This window comes from Octodon degus, unplaced genomic scaffold (genome assembly GCF_000260255.1).
Source record: "Octodon degus isolate 3935 unplaced genomic scaffold, OctDeg1.0 scaffold00147, whole genome shotgun sequence".
Classification (NCBI taxonomy): domain Eukaryota; kingdom Metazoa; phylum Chordata; class Mammalia; order Rodentia; family Octodontidae; genus Octodon; species Octodon degus.
Genome location: NW_004524723.1, coordinates 2768368 through 2790758, shown reverse-complemented (window position 1 = coordinate 2790758; position 22391 = coordinate 2768368). Strand labels below are relative to the sequence as shown.

Below are 22391 nucleotides of genomic sequence, written 5' to 3'. Positions count from 1 at the left end.
ACAGAGTCTCATGTGCTCAAGGGTAGGGCTTTTTGAATGATATTGGATTATGTGGGGCACTACGCTCAGCAGTGGACTGGTCCATGGTAGCAGGTGCTGGTAGGTAGTGAGGCCTGGTTGGAAGAGGTGAGTCACCAAGGGTGGACCTGGAAAGGGTTGATCTCACACACAAGCCCTCCTCTCTTTGCTTCTGCTGCCATGACTTGAGCAGGTTCTCTCAGCCAGGCCTTTCTACCATGCCATGACTGCCTTGGAGCCTGTCAACCATGGACTGAATTCCCCATAAAGTGAGCCAAATTAAACCTCTCCTCCTTTGAATTGTGAGTGTTGAGTATTTTGTCCCTGCAATGAGAAAGGTGACTCCTACAGACAGGGTTTTAAATCACTTGCAAGGGTTTCATTTCCCTCATCCAATTCCTGTTACCCCTTAGTGTTACTGAGGAATATGTCCTGTAACCCTTACAAGGCCAGGAATACTGAGGCAATGTCTCCACTGCCCTTTGATGTTTTCCCTCAGCATATCTCCACAAGGACAGGAGTTTCCCAATACCTCCTTCCTCCACAGATTAACCAGCACCTCAGAGTCAGTCAAGTTTTCCCTGTCCTCCTGCTGGATAGCCATTCTCCATAAAGAGGCAGAGGCTGCTCTACTTCCTGAAAGGCCACACTGTGTCCACACTGGGAGCAGGAGACTATCCGACTGGGCTGGTGGCAGGTGCTGAGCAGACAATGGGGACCCCTCACCAGCCACAGGCCCTGATATGCAAAGCCATGACCAGAATGATTAGCGTTTACTTTGGGGGATTTTCCACTTTTAACAAAAAATACTTTTAGGTATTTTTCCTACTTAGTTTGTTTTTATTCTGCTAATTAGCATGCCTCAGGGCTCCCAAGTTTCTTGGTCCTTTTGATTTGTAACAAACATTCATTTCCTGCACTGCACACAAGTTTATTTTGCAATGTTATTTAATCTATTTAATTCCTACTAATACTGTTCTTTACACAATTTCTGGCTATATTTTTGAATAACATTTGGATTAATTATCTTGGCTTTTCCTGTTCAATTAAACATGGTGGGTTTGTGGAGAGAGCATGAGTCTTAAAATAAGTCTCTTTCTAGAGTATCCCCATAAGGAGTACGGAGACGTTACAATTCAATCAGCACAAGTGATAAGGTTTGTTGTGGTTGTTGTTTGTTTGTTTTTTTTAGTACAGGGTCTCTCTACATAGATCGGACTCACAGTAATGCTCCTGTTTTCAGCCTCCTAAATGCTGAGATTATAGGCATGTGCCACCATGCCCAGTCTCACAAGTGATAAGCTAAGTGGGTTTTGTGTGTGTGTGTGTGGAGCCGGGAATTGAATTCAGGACCCTGCGCTTGCCAGGCAAGCACTTATTCTACTATTTTAGTGTGTCTGTGGGGAATGCTTCATATTTTCATATAATATAAATTGAATGCAGTAAAGTTCTTTCTCATGTAAGATAGATCCTATAACAAATCAAGCAAAAACATTAAAAAAGAATAGCATATCTTATCCTGCTTTGGGGGAGGGGTGTCAGGGAGAGGGATCGATCCCAGGGCCCTGCTCGTGCTAAGCAAACACCATGACCTCCATGCCCAGGCTATTCAGATCCTTTTAAAAATCTCATTCCTACGCTCTCACAGCCATTGCAGTACATTGAGCTCCATAGAGACAGCGCCGGGGCAAGTGAGAGCCAGACGGGCACTGGGCGACTCTGTACCTCGCTGAGGAAAACAAGTAAACATGGGCAAAGGAGATCCTAAGAAGCCGAGAGGCAAGATGTCATCATATGCATTCTTTGTGCAAACTTGCCGAGAGGAGCACAAGAAGAAGCACCCAGATGCTTCCGTTAACTTCTCAGAGTTTTCTAAGAAGTGCTCAGAGAGGTGGAAGACCATGTCTGCTAAAGAAAAAGGAAAATTTGAAGATATGGCAAAGGCGGACAAGGCTCGTTATGAAAGAGAAATGAAAACTTATATTCCTCCTAAAGGAGAAACAAAAAAGAAGTTCAAGGATCCCAATGCGCCCAAGAGGCCTCCTTCGGCTTTCTTCTTGTTCTGTTCTGAGTATCGCCCAAAAATCAAAGGAGAACATCCTGGCCTCTCCATTGGTGATGTTGCAAAGAAACTTGGAGAAATGTGGAATAATACTGCAGCAGATGACAAGCAGCCATATGAGAAGAAGGCTGCTAAGCTGAAGGAGAAGTATGAAAAGGACATCGCTGCCTACCGGGCTAAAGGAAAACCTGATGCAGCAAAAAAGGGAGTCGTGAAGGCTGAAAAAAGCAAGAAAAAGAAGGAAGAGGAGGAGGATGAGGAAGATGAGGATGAAGAGGAAGAAGAAGATGAAGAAGAGGATGAGGAGGATGAAGAAGAGGATGATGATGAATAAGTTGGTTCTAGCGCAGTTTTTTTTTCTTGTCTATAAAGCATTTAACCCCCCTGTACACAACTCACTCCTTTTGAAGAAAAAAAAAATTGAAATGTAAGGCTGTGTAAGATTTGTTTTTAAACTGTACAGTGTCTTTTTTTTGTATAGTTAACACACTACCGAATGTGTCTTTAGATAGCCCTGTCCTGGTGGTATTTTCAATAGCCACTAACCTTGCCTGGTACAGTATGGGGGTTGTAAATTGACATGGAAATTTAAAGCAGGTTCTTGTTGGTGCACAGCACAAATTAGTTATATATGGGGACGGTAGTTTTTCATCTTCAGTTGTCTCTGATGCAGCTTATATGAAATAATTGTTGTTCTGTTAACTGAATACCACTCTGTAATTGCAAAAAAAGTTGCAACTGTTTTGTTGACATTCTGAATGCTTCTAAGTAAATACAATTTTTTTATTAAAAAAAAATAAATAAAATAAAAAAAAATAAAAATCTCATTCCTACAAATTGTGTCAAGCTAAGTTCTTTAATCATGTATAATTTCTGGAAGAAAACATAAGCTAATTATGTTGTGATTTCCTGGATTACCTTAGAGCTACTGCAACATACTAAACATGGTTAAAAGCATCATAGCACTGAGACTGACAGCCAGGACCTGGGAGAAAATTCCTCTGGGGTGGAGATGGGAAGCAAAGAAACTTCTTGGAGACGCTATAGGTTGGGAAGACAAACATCTCAAAATTAAGTAGCTGCTGGAAACCCAGAAGAAAAGGAACGAGCTGACCAGCGGCAGAGCAGTGAAAGTGACCCAGAGTAGCCTGTGGCTACCAAGGAGCACAGCTGTAGCAGGAAGACCCTGAGAGAAAAAGAGGAATGTGCTGAGGAGATGCAGGTGAGCTGGCCCCAAGCAGAGCACGTTGCGATGGTAGGTTTCCATATCTACAGGCGATGGCAGGATACCCAGCCTATGTGGCCATGCTTCTTCAGGGCGCCAGAATGCTGGGAGATGGGATGGCTCAGAACCAAGGCCACGGCATAAATGTGAACTGGAGCTGACCCGATTATCAACCCAAATCAGAGTGGCAGTTGTGGCAAGTAAAGAAACGCACCTTACCCCTCCAGGCTGCATCTCTCCTTGTCTGGGTCCCCTTAGCATGCTATCCAAGGCACAGCCCACTGCCTGAGTGTGCTCGCTGCCACTGCAGCTGAATCTGACCCAAGGAGGGACACTGGGCAGCAGGAAAGGGCAAAGATGGGGACAGATCCTGGAGAAAGGGCTGGGGAGGCAGCAGAAGGCAGGGTACTGTTAGCTTGGTGCTGTCCCAGCTGGTTCTATTACTGGTCACTTACTTCCCATAGGAGCCTCAGTTTGTGACAGAACTGAGCACTCACACGCACACCACTGAGAGGCCTGGTTCAGCAGCGCAGCCCCGGCCAACAGCTTGCCTACCATCTCCCTTTGGGACAGGCGGCACACATACCAAAGAAGGGCCCTGTATTCTTGGGTCTGTTATTAGATATGGAGCTTCTTTTCTTGCCTGCTGTCTCTGGGACATGTTTTTACCTTTCAGCTGTGTGGCTTTCCTTGGGGTACAAGGTCACCCACCAACCAAGTACCCACTTGGAGAATCTGCCTCCTATCTAGATCAGTCTGTGATAGGTGAAGAGAGCTCCGTGGAGGAATCCACTAGATGAGAAACAACTTTGGGAAGCAGAGCCAGCCAGCCTCATGTCACAGACAAACAGCAAGCAGTTCCTCTGGTCCCCAGATCCTTCTCAAGCCAAGCACCGTGGCACATGTCTATAATCCCTGCACTCTGGGAGGCTTGGGTAGGAGGACTACAAGTTCAAGCTCGACCTGGGAAACTTAGCAATTCTGTCTCAAAATAAATATAAAAACAAGGGGCTGGTGAGATAGCTCAGCTGAATAAACGCTGGCCTGGCAAATGCAAGGGCCTGAGTTCAATACCCAGTTCCGAAAAAAAAAAAAAAAAGATAAAATAAAAATGAAAAATAAAAACAAGCTGGGAATACAGGTAAAAGGCCTCAGTGGTAGAAGGCTGCTTGGCTCAAAATACCCAGTACCACATACACAAACACACAAAATGAAATAAAAAGAGATCCCTCATGTGTCCTGAGGCCCTTAATTTTTCTGAGGCAATGAGCTTTCACTCCACCCAGAGGAAGGACCCTCGGAGGCAAAACTCCAGATTTGTAGACTCAAACAATGAGCACAGATTCCTTTGCTGAGAGCAAACCCTGTAATCCAGGAGTCAGAGACCTAAGTACTGGGTGTCAGGTCTCCCACTACCTTTTAAAACCTGCATTTACTAAGGTCAAGACCCCTGGAAACAAATAGCACCTTTACTTGAGGGTTTACATGCCCTAAATAGAAACCTGCGCTCCTGCCTGGGGAAACCAAATGCATCTCTAAAGAGTAAGTTCGCACCCTCTTGCCCCAGGTGATCGCAAACACTGGCCCTCCTCGAAGCCCAGCAAGCCCAGCGCCCCTCCAGCCTAGAGGGGAGGGTACACTCCACCTAAACAGGAGTCAACCATAGGAAAGCTGCCCAGCTGACTGCGCCTGTCAGAAGATGACTGGAAGCTCACCCCCATTTTTCCTCCAGGGATTTAAGAGAAGGCAGGAGTTTTGGGGGATTTTCAGAGAAAGTATGGAAACTGCGTTGTTGTAGGCTTGAGTTGTGCCAAACAAACGTCCTTGATGTCAAAGGACCTCTGGCCTACAAAGAGCTAAGGAACAAAAGAAACTTGCTAGTGTCCTGGCAGGGCGTGCGCCCTAGAAACAAAGGTATTGCTGCCAAATCAAGCCAGAGTTTCAGAGATTCTCCGGAAAGCCAGTGGGTGAGGCCTTCCCGCTTCCCTGCGGGACCTCCTGGCCCTGGGTTCCTCGATCACATCCACCTCCCTGGCCCTTCTCTGTCCCCGGCCTCTTACTTCTCATAAGCAGCCTTTTCTGTGCATGCCAAGGGTGAGTGAGGCTGTTGGCAGGTGGGAACTCAAGGCTGACCACATTCTTCTGTTGTGGCCCTGACCTTCAACTTGAGGAGATGTCCCACATCTAGTCAGCTGCATTTGTGTGGGGAGAGGTACTCTGCCCTGTTTCCGGGGATCCCAAAGCAGGACCTGCACTTTTCCTTCAGCTCTGCCTCCCCAGCCCATCAGCCCAGCCAAGCCTCCATGGATTCCCACACAAGAATGCAAGGAGAGGCAGCCCTGTGCCAACGGAGACAGGTCAGTGGCCCCAGAAGATGGAGGCCTGGCCTCACAGTATCACCCACCTTCTCGGCTATGAGGAAGTCATAGCGAAGGGACTCTCGCGTGCAAATGGCGCCGAGCAGGAAGGTAAAGATGATGTACAAAAACCACCTGTAAAACCCAAGCACAGAGTAGAGCTTCTACCTGCCCTGGTCCGCCCCAAGCCCATCCCTCAGCTTTTTGTTTCCAAGGGAAGCTGTCTCAAAATGATCCTGAAGCCTGGGCAGGAAGGCTTCCAGCTGGACTGGGAGGACACTGCTTGTACCGTTTCTCTTCTGCATGGTTCTTACCAAAAGGAAAAAGGGCAGAAGGGCAGAGCAGCAGCCCGGCGCTGCCTCAAGATGCTCTGAGGGTGTGCGCCAGCCCATGGTCCTGGGGGGTCTTTCAGCTCCTGCCTGGGCAGTGAGAGGACGACCAGGCTCCCCCAGGCTCCCAGCTGTGATCAAAACCCAGCCCAGGCTTTCAAGTTCTACCTTTTTTTCCTCCTAATACTCAATTCTATCTCTGTTGCCTTTATTTTCATTTTAGACGAAATGGCTTTTGCTCTGTTGGTAGCAACGGTGTCACTGCATAAGCTGAGAGCAAACCTGGTCTTTATGTAATAGATCTACCATTTTTTAAGGCGTACATGTAAAACAACACAGGCACTTCTAATTTCTCAAGTCACAGTCATGTCTAAGAGCTCACTGCCTTGCCCCACCTACCCAATGAAGGGCAGAGAAGCTTCCTTCCTCCTATGGTATGAAACAAAACCAGATTCTCTAAGGTCAGAAACAAACCAAAGACACCCAGTCTGCTGGTGTGGGTAGCATAGTATGACCTGAAGCCCCAGAGGCCTGACAGCTGTGCAGGAATCCAGGGTAGGGCTGGCCTCTGGCTTTTACATGGGTCATTATCCCCATTTTCTAGAAAAGGAAGTGAAAGCTCTGAGAGCCAAGAGAACTGTCCCCAAGTCACCCAATCAGCTGCGGAGCTGGGATGCAAATCCTCCCCCCACCTCTACCAGTCCCCCTCCCCCCACTCCCCATCCCTGTTTGATTGCAAAACTCTTCATCTGTATGCTCCCACCAACTGCCCCCACCATAGAAGTCAACAGCTTTAAAAAACTCCCCAAGTTCAAAATGAGGGTGAAGAAGGGACGGGGAGTGGGAGGCTGAGGAAGAAGGAAAGAAAAGCCCTGGTCTGTGATCTGCATTAACGACACTCCTCCTTGCAGAGTTCCCAGGCGGGAAGTATGAAAGGGCAGTGTCTGAGCCCACCAGACAGGAATTTTCCAGCCCGCCGCATGTTAAAAGAAGAATCCGAATATGAAGGAGGTCAGGCACAGTCAGGGCACTCTCTGAACAAAAGGGGCAAGCCTTTCTTTTGCCTGAATTTTTCTCCCCTACTCTTCAGTGCAGGCCGAGGGGACTTACGAAATGCCAATGGCTGCCAGGGAGCCCAGGGGGATGCTGGTCGCAGGCTCCCGGAGGTCGCCGCCCATGTTGAAGCCTGCCATGACTCCTGAAAGACACCCAGAGGGAGGCCAGGGTGAGTAGGGTGCTCCTGAGTCCCCTCCCCCACCCACCCTTCCCCCAAGCCAAACTTTCTCTCCTCCAGGCCTCTCCTGGAAGTGTCCCCTCACAGCCCTCCCTCTGCAGCTCTGGATTCAGGCCTTTTCACAGCTCCCCTGGCAACTGAGGAGGCATCTGCATGGCCTTGAAAGGGAGCTTTGTGGGTTGGGGGACGCTTAGGGGGAAACTCTCCCAGCTAAGGAGCAGCTCATCACCCTGTGCAGAGTTTAGAGGGCGGGAGGAGGTGACTATAAACCACACAAGGTCCCCCTAGGCCTGCTGAGCTCTGCCTTCCCAATGGGGACAATGCCCAGAGTAGCTCAGCATTACTAGCAGACATTCAGCCTGCTGAGCCGATGTCCTTGCATCTACTGCCTACTAACTACACGGGGACTTCGAGTCCTCAGCGTCAGGAACCATGTCCAGCAGGATCTGACACCTTGTTGAAAGCCCCTGAGCTATCAAAGGGCACTGAGCAAACTTTAAAAAAAAAATTATTGATGTAGCCAAGGCTGTATCACTTCTAGTCCCCAAGAACACTAAAGAAAATGAATAAATCCATTGAGGCAAGGGACCAACAGCACAGTGGGGAGGACGGATGGTCCTCTCCACACCGTGGAAATGTGCAGAAGTGACAAAACAGTGGTCTCTGAACTTGGAATGAAGGGCCAGCCTGCAAGGGCACTAACAATTCGTATCAAGCCTGGGAAGAGGGCTTTGAATGTGCTCAGTCATCAAAATGGGCCAAACAGCATCATTATGGATTTATGGGCACTTTCACCTGGACAGGGCCTGTGCTAAGGGCCATCTACCCATCTTCTTTAATTCTTACAACATCAGAAAAGTAGAATTAACTCCCCACTTTATAGAAAGTACTCAGAGGCTCATTAAAACAACCAAAGATCCCACATTTAGCAAGCAGCAAAGCTACCGTTCAATGCTGGTCTATCTGACTCCAAAAGTCTGTTTTTAACGCTGCCGTTGCTCTAAGGCTTCAGGGAATCCAGGCTGCAGGAAAAGTCTCAGGCCAGAAAGTGGCAGTGAGGTATTTCAAAGAGCAATGTGAGTTGCAGGACAGGAATGGGGCCTGACTGTACTTTGACCCAGAGAGTCCACTGCTCGGATTTTATCCAAAATAGAGAGTCAAGGATATGAGTAAAGATTTAGCAAAAATATTTACAAAAACTTTATAATGGTAAAAGTTAGAAACAATAATATTTAAAAATAGAGGACTGGCAAAGTAAATGCAATGTCTTCCAATAAATACCAGAATATCTTGAAACTAGATATTGTTGGGAGCCACTGAAGTTGGAAACCGATCCTACGTGAGAAAGCAGGACAAGGCCAGAGTGCCTAAAGCAGTCAAGCTATCTCAGTCTTTTTTTTTTTTTTCAGTCTATTTATTTATTTATTATTTGGTACAGGGTCTTGCTATGCAGTTCAGACTCATAGTGATCCTCCTGTCTCAACCTTCCTACCACTGTGATTACAGGCACACATCACCACGCCTGGTTTCAGTGACCAGCTTGGCACAGGGCAAGGCAGGTACTTAGACTGTCAAGCTATCTCCCCAGCCCCAAACTACCTCAGTCTTAAGAAAAACATCCTGCCTGGTCAATTTTGGCTATTAGTGGCTAGGCAACCTTGTATCTTCTGATACCAACTTTGCAAAGTTATAGATAAAGGCCCATACTATTGTTCCTGGGGTCCTCTGCCCATCAGGCATGGTCTACCACCTGACCCAGCTGTCATCTTCTTGCCTATCTTTTCCTTATTTCTGCAGCTGATTCTCTCTGGGGTACCCAAGACACCTATAGATATTGTGGTTCATTCTAAAATCTAGTACTCTGAGAAATTGAGGCAGGAGGATCAAAAGAATCGCATGCTTGAAGCTTAAGCCCAGCTTTGTAATTTAGCAACACTAACCAAAATAAAAAGTTTAAAAAGAGATGGAGATGATGTAGGTAATGGTAGAGGCCCTGGGGTTAATCCCTAGTCCCACAAACAAACAAACAAATAGATCTTGAATATTATCAGAGATATGCTATGGTGTAGAAAGCTATTTAAAGCACTTGTTTAGCTTTAAGAGGGATATTAGAAAATAGAACATATGTTACAATCCCGTTGAAGGGAGGGAAGGAGGAAGAGAGCGAGAAAGAGAGAGAGAACATGTTTTAAAAGATGAACAGGGGCCAGGGAGATGCCTCAGTAGAATAAGCGCTTGCCTGGCAAGCACAAGGGCCTGAGTTCAACCCCTGGTTCCGCAAAAAAAAAAAAAAAAAAAAAAAAGAGCAATTTTGCTAAGTGTGGTGGCACATGCCTGTAATCCCAGCACTCAGGAGGCTGAGACAGGAGGCTGAGAAAGGAGGCTCACCATGAATTCAAGGTCAACCTGGGCTAGTGAGTTCAAGGCCAGCCAGAACTACACAGCAAAATCCTGTATTAAAAAACCAAAAACAACAACAAAAATTATTGTGCAGTAATGGAAGAACAGATCTTTTTTTTTTTTTTTTTTTTTTTTTTGGTCTGTTTGTATTTTCTTAATTTTCTAGTGATCATTTTGAAAGGTAAGGATAATAAAGAGTTTCTTTGTTTAGAATGGTCTGGTAAGCATATTTTTCCCCACGTATTTTCCCTTCCTTCTTAAGATCCTATTAAAAGAGTAGCAATGGAGGAAAATTAATAAAAGAATTACATCTACTCTAAGTAAATGAAGTGTTTCTACAAATGGTGATGGGCCTCTATGGGCTATAGAAGACAATAAACGTGACACACAGTGAAAGAAGAGGCAAAGAGAGCCCAGAAATCTCCTGAAGAGGGTCTGAAGACACTGCCTATGGACACCAAGGGCTGCCAGTGTGGGCACTGTACTCCAGATGAAGGGCCGGCTGCCCCAACAGGCACCCGGCAGTCACCCTTTAATCTTGGCAAGAAAAGATCCCACCACCACACAGAAGGAGAACCCATACCAGCCTCCCCAGGTCACCAACATGGGACAAGAACCCATAACCCAAAGCAAATCCCTGCATACATAGAAATGGAACAACCTGCAGGAAGGACCAAAGAAATCTGGATGGAAGAAAAATTTGTAGAAACACTAATTAGTAGCCCCAGGAATAGCCAAGAAGAATATTGTATGTATAAAATCAATCCAGGGGCTGGTGAGATGGCTCAGTGGTCTAAAGCACCTATTTAGAACAAGCTTAGCAAAGCACAGGGACCACGGTTCAATCCCCCAGCACCACATGCCAGCCAGCCCCGCCCCCTGGTGGGCTGAGCTGGCCACACACACACACACACACACACACACACACACACACACATAAATAAAATTTTAAAAAATGCTTTAAAAAAAAGAATGTATGGTATTAAATTTTAAAAATAAATAAATAAAATAAAATCAACCCATATAAGAATCCATGGGGAAAAAATCATATGGTTAGAAATTTAAAGTTTGATCATTAAAATTAAAAAGGTAATAGATCTATGTTATGGTTTGGATCAAAAATATTCCTGAGGGCCAGCAAGATAATTCAGTGGATTAAGTGCCTGCTTAGGCAAACGCAGGAACGGGATTAGATCCTGACATCACATGTTGTGCCAGCTGTGCCACTGGGCATGCTGAACCGGCCACCAAGACTGGGTGTGGTGGCGCATGCAGGTAATCCCAACACTGGGGAGGCTGAAAACAAAAGAATTACTACCAGTCTGGGCTGCGTAGTGAGACTCTATACCAAATGCATTAAAAAAAAAAAAAAACCAAAGATTCCCCAGAGGGCTCATAGATTCAGAATTGGGGATTGTGGAAGGTGATTACAGGGCACTAGCTCAGCAGTGGATCAGTCCATGAGGGGCAGGCTCACTGCAGACTCACCTCTGAGGATGTACCTCTGTCTCGGGCTCTTTTCCTGCTTCCTATGCTTTTGGCTGCTCTGCGGTGAACACCTTGCCTCTATATGATGGTCTAACTATGGGGTGTTCCCTCAAAACTTCCTGTGTTTGGACGGTGATCAGGTCATGGGGGTGCGATGATTCTTGGAGCTAAACATGCCACTAGAGGGTCGGGTCTTGTTTGACAGGCAGTCACTGTGGGTGTGACCTGGAAGGGCTTGCCTCCCTCCCGCTGCTCCTCCCTTCACTCTCTGCTTTCTGACCACCATGACAGGAGCAGCCCTCCTCTGTGCCAGGCCACCACATACCACTTCTGAATTTCATCCTGCAACCATGGACTGGAACCTCTGACCAGGAGAGTGAAATCAACTTTTCTCCTACAAGTTTTCCATGTCAGGTGTTTTTTCCAGTGCCAAAAAAAAAAAAAAAAAAAAAAAAAAAGCTGACCAGTATAGTCCAAAAGACAACATTAGGTAAATGTCCACGCATTTAGAATAGATAGGTAAGGGTAGAACATTTACATGAAATCAAAGATATCTTGGAGTTACAATAGACAACTAACACAAGTTCCAAAAAGAAAAAGAAAATAAGGTAAATTCCCCAAGCTGAAGACACAGGTATTTAATCATAAATATTCCACCAAGTATCTAGCGCAAAGAATGAAGAAATAAATCTATATCTAAATGGATCATTGTGCATATTCAGGCGACAACTTAAATGCTGCCAAATATAAACAGAGCACTGACCTAGGGACAAAAATTGGACCAGCATCACACTTCCTATCAGCAATACTGAATGCTGAAAAATGCGGACACTGATCTCAAAACTCTGAGTGAAAATTACCTTTGAACTAGAATTTTGGCCAGATTACCACGTAAGTGAAAATAAAGTGAATCAGTCAAGAATTTAGAAACTACCACCCGTATATCCCTTTGGGGAAGACTACTACAGTACGTACTCCAGCAAAATGAAGGTGTAAACCATGAAGGAATAGAGCATGAGATTTCAAAAAAAAAAAAATAATGGTGGTCGCTCAGGATGAAATGAAGCAGAGAAAGCAGCAGAGACTGCAGAGAAGGAGGGGAGCCCGAGCAGAGATCCTGCTGGAGAGGAAAGGGACTCATGATGGGCAGTATGATTATTGCACTGGACGATTTTGGTGATAAGAAAAAAGAAAGGTTATTGTATGTCTGCATTGTGGTTTGTGTCTAGATGTCCCCCCAACACCTCATGCAGTCATGGGCCTGGCTTTAGAGTTTATGATTGATCCATGGCCCTATGCTGGGATTATGGGTGTGAGTGCTACCCACCCTGGGGCGGGCAGCCTGCATACAGTATAAGGGAGGGTACGAGGCTTGCTCTCTGCTCTTCCCTTTTGCTCTTACTGCTTTTGTTGTTTTTCACCACCATGACTGCTGTCCTCTGCCATGTGCCACTCTGCCTTGGAGCCAGCTGTGTATGGACTAAACCCTCCACAAACTGTGAGCTAAATAAACCTTTCCTTCCTTAATTCTGGGCACTGGGTATTTTGTCTCAGCAATGACAGACAAATAACCAAGACACTCGTGAAAAATTAATAAGAAAGTTAAGGCATAACTATAAAGCTAACTAAAATGTGACATGATCTTACCTAACACAAAATAAGAAAAAATTAACCTGTTTGGTCATGTTATTAGAAACAGCCTCCTCTACACGGGCAATGTTGCCCACCATGAGCCCATTACTTTGCTCTTCAGTTAATAAGGTATGTGTTCATAAGCTTTAACTCCTAAAATTGACCTATAGAGCACAGGAAATAACAATAGTTACGATCCAGGCGTGATGGCATACACTTGTAATCCCAGCACTCTGGGAGGCTGAGGCAAGAGGATCACAAGGTTAAGCCCAGCCTGGGCAACTCAGTGACTTAATAAGACCTTGTCTCAAAATAAAAAATAAAAATGGAGCTGGGGATGTAGCTCCGTGCAAAGGTTCTAGGTTTAATTGCCAGCAGCACAAGAAAATTCTGCAGCAAAATATAAATACTATGCACCTTGACAATGTAAAATCAAGCTACACTTAACTGCTATTAGAGAATGAAAAGAAGGAAGAGAAAACCCCCTAAAATCTTTATTATAAGAATGTTCAAAAATAAGAAATGTAAGTCCTGTGATCTTTCACTCAGGAAGATTTAATAGCTGCGATGTCACCACTTTAGTCCAATAAGACAACTCAAATGACGTTTCAAGCAATCCCTTTTGGGACAGCCATTAATTTGCTAGGTAGGCAAGGAAAAGAACACCAAAAACACCAGTTACGATAAATTTAGTTATGCTGTATATTGTCATAAAATTGAGTTTCTAAGTCAAGAAAAGCAAAGAAATTTCCAATAGTATAATTTATCTTCGTAATACCAAAGACTATTGATTTGTAATCTTAAAACAAAAAGTATATAAAGGATTGTGTGGGTGGGTGTAGGACTGCCTATTCATATAAAATTGTAAATAAAGGACTGGGGAGATAACTCGGTGGTCTACGTGCCTGCCTGGCAAGCACAGGTCCTGAGTTCAATCCCCGGTTCCGCATGCTATGATGGCCCTGGAACCAGGTGTGGTGGCATGCCTGTAATCCCAGCACTGGAGAGGCTGAGACAAGGAGGATCACTATGAGTCCAAGCTGTATAGCAAGATGTTGTATCAAATAAATACATAATTAAAAAATTGTAAATAAAATTCTCCATGGGACTTGTTCTATTCGCCTGCTTGCTGATAAGCAACTTGCTATTGCTTTTCTGCTTTTGCCTTAAAAACTCAAATACAAAAGTCTACCCAAATTCCCTTAAAATGGGCTGATGAGATGGCTCAGTGGTCTAAAGCACCTACTTAGAACAAGCTTAGCAAAGCACAGGGACCGCAGTTCAATCCCCCAGCACCACATGCCAGCCAGCCCTGCCCCTAGGTGGGCTGAGCTGGACACACACACACACACACACACACACACAAATAAACAAATAAATAAAATTTAAAAAAACCCACAAATTCCCTTAAAATGAGGACAATCACTAAGCTAATCCTTTAAAATATTTTTATGCATAAATAAAAATGACACTTTTGAAACAGAACAAAGAACCTCAATTTCCCACACCAACAGTAAAGAATGAAGAGATATAGCCTATAATTGGTAAAATAAATGAAATTTAAGTATATCATTTAAAGTTACCAAGGTTAAAAAAAATAAAGTTACCAAGGTGATCAACAAAATAATAATAAAAACATAACTATCAGAAATGAGGAAGTGAGTGGAGGAATATGTAGGTAAGTAAGCTTAATGGTCATATTTCATAGAACAGTCAAAATGGAACTCTTGGCTTGGGTGAATCAGTTACAGACACAACCACATTGTTTTCTGGCATACAACAGTTATCTCCCAAAGTACTAAAAATGATTACAAGTGGCTGCCTCTTATAGAGGGATATTTGGGGGCTAAAGGTAGAGTAGAAGACTATTTCTTTGTATTCCAAGCTTCTCTGTAAGAGGTATATATGCACATATTTCTATCAGTCTATCTATCTATCTATCTATCTATCTATCTATCTATCTATCTATCTATGCATGCATCTGTTAAGCTATGGATCTGTCTATGCATCTGTCTATAGCTATTGATGCATCTAAATCTATATCTACATATCCATCCATCCACCTATCCATCTATGCATTCATCTACCTATCTATGCCTATCTGTGCCTTTCTATTTATCTACCCATTTATGCATGGACAGGCCTTCTTTGGATTTATAAAACCGAGCTCCAAGACCCTCACTTTCTCATTGCTACAGGGGCTGGTCCTGTCCAAGGCTCTCCTTGGAGCTTGGGGCCACATTGCTTGCTGTCAGAACAACATCATGTACAGGCCTCGTAGGCTGTATCTACCAGACTCCAGCTCCATCACAAACACCACCCCTTCTCAAGCCCCCAAAGATTACCTCTGCCCAGGTCCCCCTGGCTCCAGGTCACCTGGTGCCACACCTCACTTGGGGGGCCATGATGTCTCCCACCCTCTAAGGCCCATTCTGCCCCAGGTCCCTGGTGATCTTTTGCCCACATAGTCAGAGTTGTACCATCACACACTGTGCCTCACTCTTCGCCATTGTGGTCCCTCCTGTGGCTTCTGTGTTATTTGGAGGCCCACCTTCAGTCACTGATGAAAGTAAATTCCCAAAGGCCCATGGCAACTGCAGGGCTATGCACGTACAGTACATGCTTTTACCAAGGGAAGGGACTGATTCATCCTAGTTACTTCCTGCTTCCCTGCTTTGCATCCATGATAAACACCCTTTCTTCCTCCCTACCCCTTCACTGGGTCCTGAAGCTGGCTACGTGGAGCACTAGTGAGGGTCCTGAGGGGTGGTGAGGAAGGACTGACAGCCACACAGACCACTCCCAGGAGGGAGACAGATCCTCAGATGGCCAGCAAGATGCCTTCTGGGACAGAGAACAAAAGTCAGACAGGAGCCAGGCAGAATCACAGACCAGGCCCTGAGCTCCAGAAGGAAGCCTGGTAGGGGATTCCTGGGACCCCACAGAGGGGTCGTGTCGCTGTGGCACAGTGTACACATGGCAGGTGGCTCACGCACTGCACCTCATTTCCAGAATTTTACTCTCTTCTTACTACATGGTTCTTAGATAGGTGTTCTCCAGTTCTGGGTAATTATGAACATCTTGTTTGTTAGATTGTGTTGATTTAGTATTTTGAGGCCTGTTGTTGTCAAGTGTTACAGACCTAGACTTGTGCAGAACAGATACTATATGCCAGAGCAATAGTGTTCATACGTCTTACAAACATTACACTTGAAAAGTTTCACAATTGAGGAAAAGGTTAGGAAAACCTTGATTGAACAAGATTAGCAGGTTTTCTACTGCTGGTCTTGCCAGTGCTTACCTATGGTAATAGTCACTCTAACCAGGGTTAGGGCAGAGTGGTAGAGAGCACTTGCCTAGTGAGTGAGGAGGGGGAGAGGAAGAGAGGGAGGGGGAGAAAGGGGAAGAGAGGGAGGGAGGACAGACAGAGAGACAGACAGAGACACAGAGAGACAGAGAGGGAGGGGGCAAGAGGGAGGGAGGGAGGGAACACAGTGTGTTTCCTAAAGTCTACTTGACATCAATCACTTTTGAAAACATAGAACAGTTTGGGAAGCCCCTGTTTTGTTATTATTTGATCTTCATGCTTTTCGGGGCAGGCTTCCTGAAGTCTTTTGGAATGCCCATTTAGAACCAACAGCTCTTAGAACTGGAAGGAACTCTAGAGAGAGCGCTACTCCAACATCTTCCTTTATGGACAAGATAACTGCAGCCCAGGGAGGAGAAGGGGTTTGGCTCACGTCTTCAGGCAAATGCAAGCAACACCAGGACTGATGTTCAAGGTGCTCTGCCTGTCAGTGTGCTCTGCCTTCCCCACACCCATGTTATTCTGCGAGCTCCATCTCTAAAACAGAATCACTGTGTGACAGATTCAGGAGTCCAGCCCAAACAGAAAGGCTGAACTTATCTGCCGTCATTGGTAGCATATTCTAGTTTACTCACGGGCACCGCCGTGACCAGTTCTAAATCAGCAGCTTGTGCTGATCAGCAGTGTTTCCTTGCCTTGTGGCTTTTACACTGCCAGTTTCGAGAAGCAGTTCATGGCTGTACCCAAAGCTACATCTTCTCCAGTGCTAGAATGATGGTAAAATGGGAAGGTTGCTACCAGGTGACTTAGGTGAATGCTTTCTTCACATGAGTGCGGCCTTTGCGGTTGGTCTCCCACCTGAGCTTCACAGTCCTCTGGGTGCCTCGGTGTCTCCACTGTCACAGGTAGGTATGATGGTGGAGTCCCACTTTCCAGGTGAGGCTTTTGAAGCCACCAGCTCCTAGGCATGGCCATGACACCTGCAGTTTGAGGGGATGGCACTAGGGGAACAGGGAGAATCTGAGCCCTAGCTTCCAGGTCTGGTCTGACAACAGACATGGGCATCTGGGCAACTGACCAAATACCTGACAATCTCAAAAATGAGTCACTGGCTAAAATGTGAGTATAAAAATCACACGGCCACTCACCAACATGTGCATGAACAGCTCATCTGTCAGCTATTCCTGCCTGAGTCCACCACAGCACACACAGATTAAAGTCACTGCTTACTGTCAATTATCACAAACCCTCTTGCCACACTGATTTTCCACTGTGTTTTTGGAAATGAAGGTTAACAAGGGAGGAAAGGCCAGCCAGTGTCTTGAGGCTTTTCTCCTTTCTATTAGTTCACTCAAGGGCCACTCACTCTCGCTCAAGGAACTTCCGTGCTTCTTCCTGGGGACATTTCAATCCAGATTTGTGTCCTTAGAAACTCTAACTTTTTATTTCCACTTATAGCTTAATAATTTCTGGTCTCTCTCTCTCTCTCTCTCTCTCTCTCTCTCTCTCTCTCTCTCTCTAATTTATATATGCTAAAGTACCCACATTTTTATCTGCTGTCCTCTTTTGACTGAACACCAGGTACGTATTACTGTTTGGAGGCAAGATGACTCTGAGTCTCAGTTTCTTCATCTGGACACAGGGATAACGCTATTCACCTTGCAAGGCTGTGGCAATGTAAAAAGGAAAATTTATAAGGTACCTGGCATAGTGCTTGGCACCCAGTGGGAGCCAAAGAAATTATCCAGGAAAGGTGTGCTCAGGCTGCCACTTTCCATTGTTCTTGATTTTCAGGACCCACTCCTTCCCCACACTGATTGTTGGTTGGCCTAGATAAACCCTTTTATCTCCTTTTTATTCTTGGAAGCAAAATCCATCAGTCCTCCATTCCCTTAATGTCTTGGAGATTCTGCTGGGTAGACAACATCAGAAAATTGACTAAGACAACAGACCTGCCTCTGAAAGAATCTAGGAGGTTGTTGTGACCTTTAAATGAAAGACTAGCCTGTAATCCCAGTGTTCTGCAGGCTGAGGCAGGAGGACTGCAAGTTTGAACCTTGCCTGGGAAGCTTAGTGACTTAGCAAGAACTTGTCTCAAAATTAAAAAGAGTTGGGGCTGCAGACTCTGGGTTCAATGCCTAATACAAAAAAAAAGAAAAAAAAAGAAAAAAGCTCAGTATAATTGATGAAATTAATAACTAAGTATGCATAATACTTTAAATTCTCCTTCTTTCCTTCTGTTTCTGCTCCCAAACCCATCAAAACAAAGTGGGACCTGCCCCAGTGCCAGACTGTCCTTTCTTGGTCCTCTCTGTTCCTTAAACCTGAGGTCCACATTCTGGTCCAGCAGGTGTTTGTCCTCTTACCCACAAGACATGACTTGTGAGGAGACTGTGGGCATAGTGTGGGAGAGGAGGAGTAGGAGAGGCAAATAAGTTCAGTCCTGGTGGCCTCAGTGGAGAAAAGGCACAACCCCAGGGCATCCTGACCCAGGGCGGGACAGTCAGAGCTGAAGTCTGCAGACCGACAGTGCATGGAAGGCCCCTGGCAGACTCCAATCTTCCCAGGGTGTGTGTGAGCAGGCACAGGGAGTTGGCATCCCAGAAAGAGCAGGCCTCCTGGTGGGGTGGTGGCTACGAACACCCTGCCCTGCCTAAGGCTGTGGTTTCCCACCACATTATTTATGCTGGGTGTGGTCAACCACAGGCCCATGTGTTGCCTGTGGCCAGAAAGGCCCTTATCCCTTCCCGTAAGAGTTTGGGATTTGGGGACAAGGGTTATGTGACTTCACACCACTGGTATTTTTCTCAGTGAATTTCCATTTACCAGTTCCTCCGTGAGTTGTGGCCCTGGATGCCTGGAGCAGCCACATCTGTAAGGGTGTGTTTTCGAAAACTGCAGGGGAAGATGTTTGTTTTTCAGGGAAAGTTTGGTGGTGCAGCTCAGAGAAGGAAAGTGTTTTGAGGAAAGCACAAGAGGACTCTACACCAATGTCCCAGGCCCTTCTTGCACCCACCCCCAGCCCACACAGCAGGGCATGTGGGGACCAGGACCTGCCTCACAAATCCGGCTCAGCCACCAACACCTACTCTTCAGCTGCTGGGAGGAAGCTGCTTGCCCTTAGGCTAAAATATCTGAGGTAACTTAAGTGAAATATCTCCGGGGGTGAGAGAGGGCAGAAGCATTTGTTCTTCAAAACTCCTTCCCCTCTCCATGGCCTGGAAGTTCTCTTGTTCAAGGAGAGGTTGGCGTTGGAGGGAGCCCCAGCCATGAGTCATTCACAGCTAATCCTTGGCAAATCTATCACCATGGAAACTGCCAATCATCCATGCTTTTCATAGTTTAAACGAACATCTGCCAGGGAAAAACAAGTGGTGCAAATCACTCATCCTGCCGTATGTTGACACTGCGGCCCTGGTAAACAGGGAGCCAGGAGAGGGAGGCCCTGCTAGCAGAGCGAGGGCTGCGGCACTCACTCATGGCTGTGTGACCTTCATCAAGTCCTTGCTAAGCTGCTTGTCCCCACTCTCCCTGGCTGGTAAAACAAACACTAATTGTCAAGCTAAATGGCTGAGGGGAGTTGGGGTGGGGGAGAAGGAAACCCCATCCTGGGGAGCTAGGATGATGGGTGAGCTAAAAAGAGTGTACTTGACAGTCTACTCAGTACTATGATTTTATATTTGGGATTTATAAATAATACTTTCATAATTTAAAGCACAGAAAAATCATGACTAACATTCTTAGGTAGCTATTGCTTTCAAAGGAAGTGCAGAGACACTCCTCCCTGGAGCAGGATTTCTGGTGTCTGTGAGGTTTTAAGTATGATTCTGAAGAAGGAGTATGGGTTTAAAAGGCAATAAGTTGATGCTGGATGTGCTGATGCACACCTGTGATGCCAAATTTTCAGGAGGCTGAGGCAGGAGAGTTGCAAGTTCAAGCTGAACCTTGGCAACTTATCCAGGAATCTAATCTTCAAAATAAAATTAAAAGAGCTGAGGCTGTAGCTCAACAGTAGTGCACTTGCTCAGTGTGTGTGAAGCTCTGGGTTCCATCCCTAATACTGCAAAAACAAGAACCAAAGCAAAGCAAAAACCATAAGTGGACAGATTCATGCAGCACTAGCTCATCTTGAATGTTAATCCAGCTCCACCTCTGGGCTGCTGCATGGCATCCTCAAGCTTCGGGTTGCCACTCCTGCCAGTGCTAGAGGAAAGGCTGTCCCCAGCTCAGACCAGGGATCCTTTCTGTCACCAGGACTTGGTCTGCAGAGCCAAGGGTGGCCCTCCACACCAGGGCACATCAAGGCCACACTTTGGAGCCCACCGTGTGCACCTAAGGACACCCAGCCCTGCCTCAGCTGTCACTGCTAGCCTGGTATCTTGGCCTGGGGCTTTGGCCTGCCAGGCTCCAGATACCCAGCCAGGGAGTCCCTTGAATGTGTACTTCAGACCTGTGAGGGAGGGGAAGTGTGGAAGAAGGACTGAAAAGCATTTCAGATGTTAACATTTTATTCCCTCTGTTTCCTCTTCCCTTTGCTGACCTCAATGGCCTTGGGGGAGATGTGTGGCAGAGAGGAAGCAGTGAACAATTTTAGCTACAGCAGAGCTTCAGACCAAGCAAAAAGTACTTCTTGGCAGGGGAAGTCCTGGGACTCACTGATCACACTACCCTGCCAAGGGCCATGCAGGCATGTCCCCATATTCCAACACATCAGTGTTGGAGTTGGGGCAGGGCAGGCAGGCCCAAAGACTCTGGAGCCAAGGGGACTTGGGATCTACTCCCTTGGAGCACTGCTGGGAATCCAGCAGGTCTAGGGAGTATATAGATCCTAAGCATAGGATTCGGTCAATTGCTAGTCCCCAAAACTGGCTCAGAGGCAAGACAAAAATGAAGGCACTGCGGACAACAGGAGGCCTGGCTCTCTTCACAGATGAAGAACAAGAGTAAACCCACACTTTACCTTGGAGTCATGTGAGACCCTCAGCCCCTGAAACTGGTGCAAGCACAGCAAGGTTAGGTGGACACATCGCAAATGGTTGACCTTTGTGTTAAGTCATCCTGACAGCATGAAGGCTTGGAGCTAGAGACTGACTCTGTTCATTTTATAGAAGTGAAAGAGATGCAATATTTCAGAAAATCTGTATTTGCATATCAACTTTGTACCTGCCACATTCAGTCCTAGTTGCAGGCTCATTTTGATGGCCAAGGGAAGTCAAGCAATGATCCTAGTGAGAGATGAAATTGGATCACCATGGAAGTAAGGAGGAGAAGTGGAGAGAATCTGATGCTATTGAGGAAGTAGAATTGATAGGATGTGGAGAGTACTTGGAAGAAAGTGGAAGGAACCATGAATGACTCCCATTGCTGGCCAGAGCTGGTGGAGGCAGAGATGAAGAGAAGAGCCAGCAGGGGTCAGCTAGGATGGGGTTAGTTCTGAATTTGTGGGATCCATCACACCCAAGAGACAATGTCACTGAGGGCAAAGAATAAATAATGGGGAACTTAGAGGAGAAGTCTGCGCTGGGTGTGTGCATATGGGAGTCATGAGTTTCCTGGACACCAAGAATGAAAAAGATTCCAAGACAACTGCAGGAAAAAAAAAAAGAGAATGGAGCTGGGAGCCATCTGAAGAGCTCCATCGTCTAATGGGCAGGCAGAGGAGGTTGTGCCACACAGGAGTTGAGAGTAAGGGGATGCAAGGAGCTGCTGCAGTACAGAAGGAGAAAGGAGGGAGGACATGACTGCGGCTGAGAAGCCGGATGAGGTGGGAAATGTAGAATACCCTGAACTTAGGGACACAGCAACCATGGATGACTTTGGAAAGATGCATCTTGTCCACAAGTGTAGAAGAGTTGAACAGGAGGCAGGAAAAAGGAGCCAGGGAGCCACTTCCACTCGTCTATGGAAAGGGATAAAGGGTCCTTGCTAAAGGGAGCAGGGGGATGGAGGAAAGAGGATTTAGTCCATTTCTTTTCCATCCTAACAGCTCTACTGACATATAACCAACATACTTCTTAACTGCATATGTTTTAAGAGTAGCAATTTTTTTTTTTTGCTTTAAACAATTTATTTAACTGAAATGGACTTAAGTTTGTTTCTGAAGTGACTTCCATTTATTTTGATACATCTTTTCCCCATGATGATTTACAAGATCTTCAAGCCAATATAAATATTTTATAAATATTTAATTTTTTGGGTATACACGTGCACAATACCTCAGCAATATCTTTTAGCAAGAAAATACTGAAGAGTAAAGGCTAGACACAATTATTAGGTACAGTGAAAATCTGCTGCAAATATTTCTGAGGTAAGAAGCCACCATATACCTGTTCAACTAAG

At 45.8% G+C, this 22391-nt stretch overlaps 1 protein-coding gene across 2 annotated transcripts in view; it reads right to left on the bottom strand.

The window, feature by feature from the left end:
- Slc12a8 (solute carrier family 12 member 8) overlaps positions 1 to 22391 on the bottom strand; it is a 179347-nt gene that overhangs the window by 38121 nt on the left and 118835 nt on the right. For both annotated transcript variants that reach the window (XM_004642168.2, XM_004642167.2), the window contains 2 exons: positions 7102 to 7189; positions 5710 to 5797 (listed from right to left, as the gene is read on the bottom strand). In XM_004642168.2, the coding sequence (XP_004642225.2) occupies positions 5710 to 5797; positions 7102 to 7189 (176 nt within the window). The remainder of the gene's footprint in view (positions 1 to 5709; positions 5798 to 7101; positions 7190 to 22391) is intronic.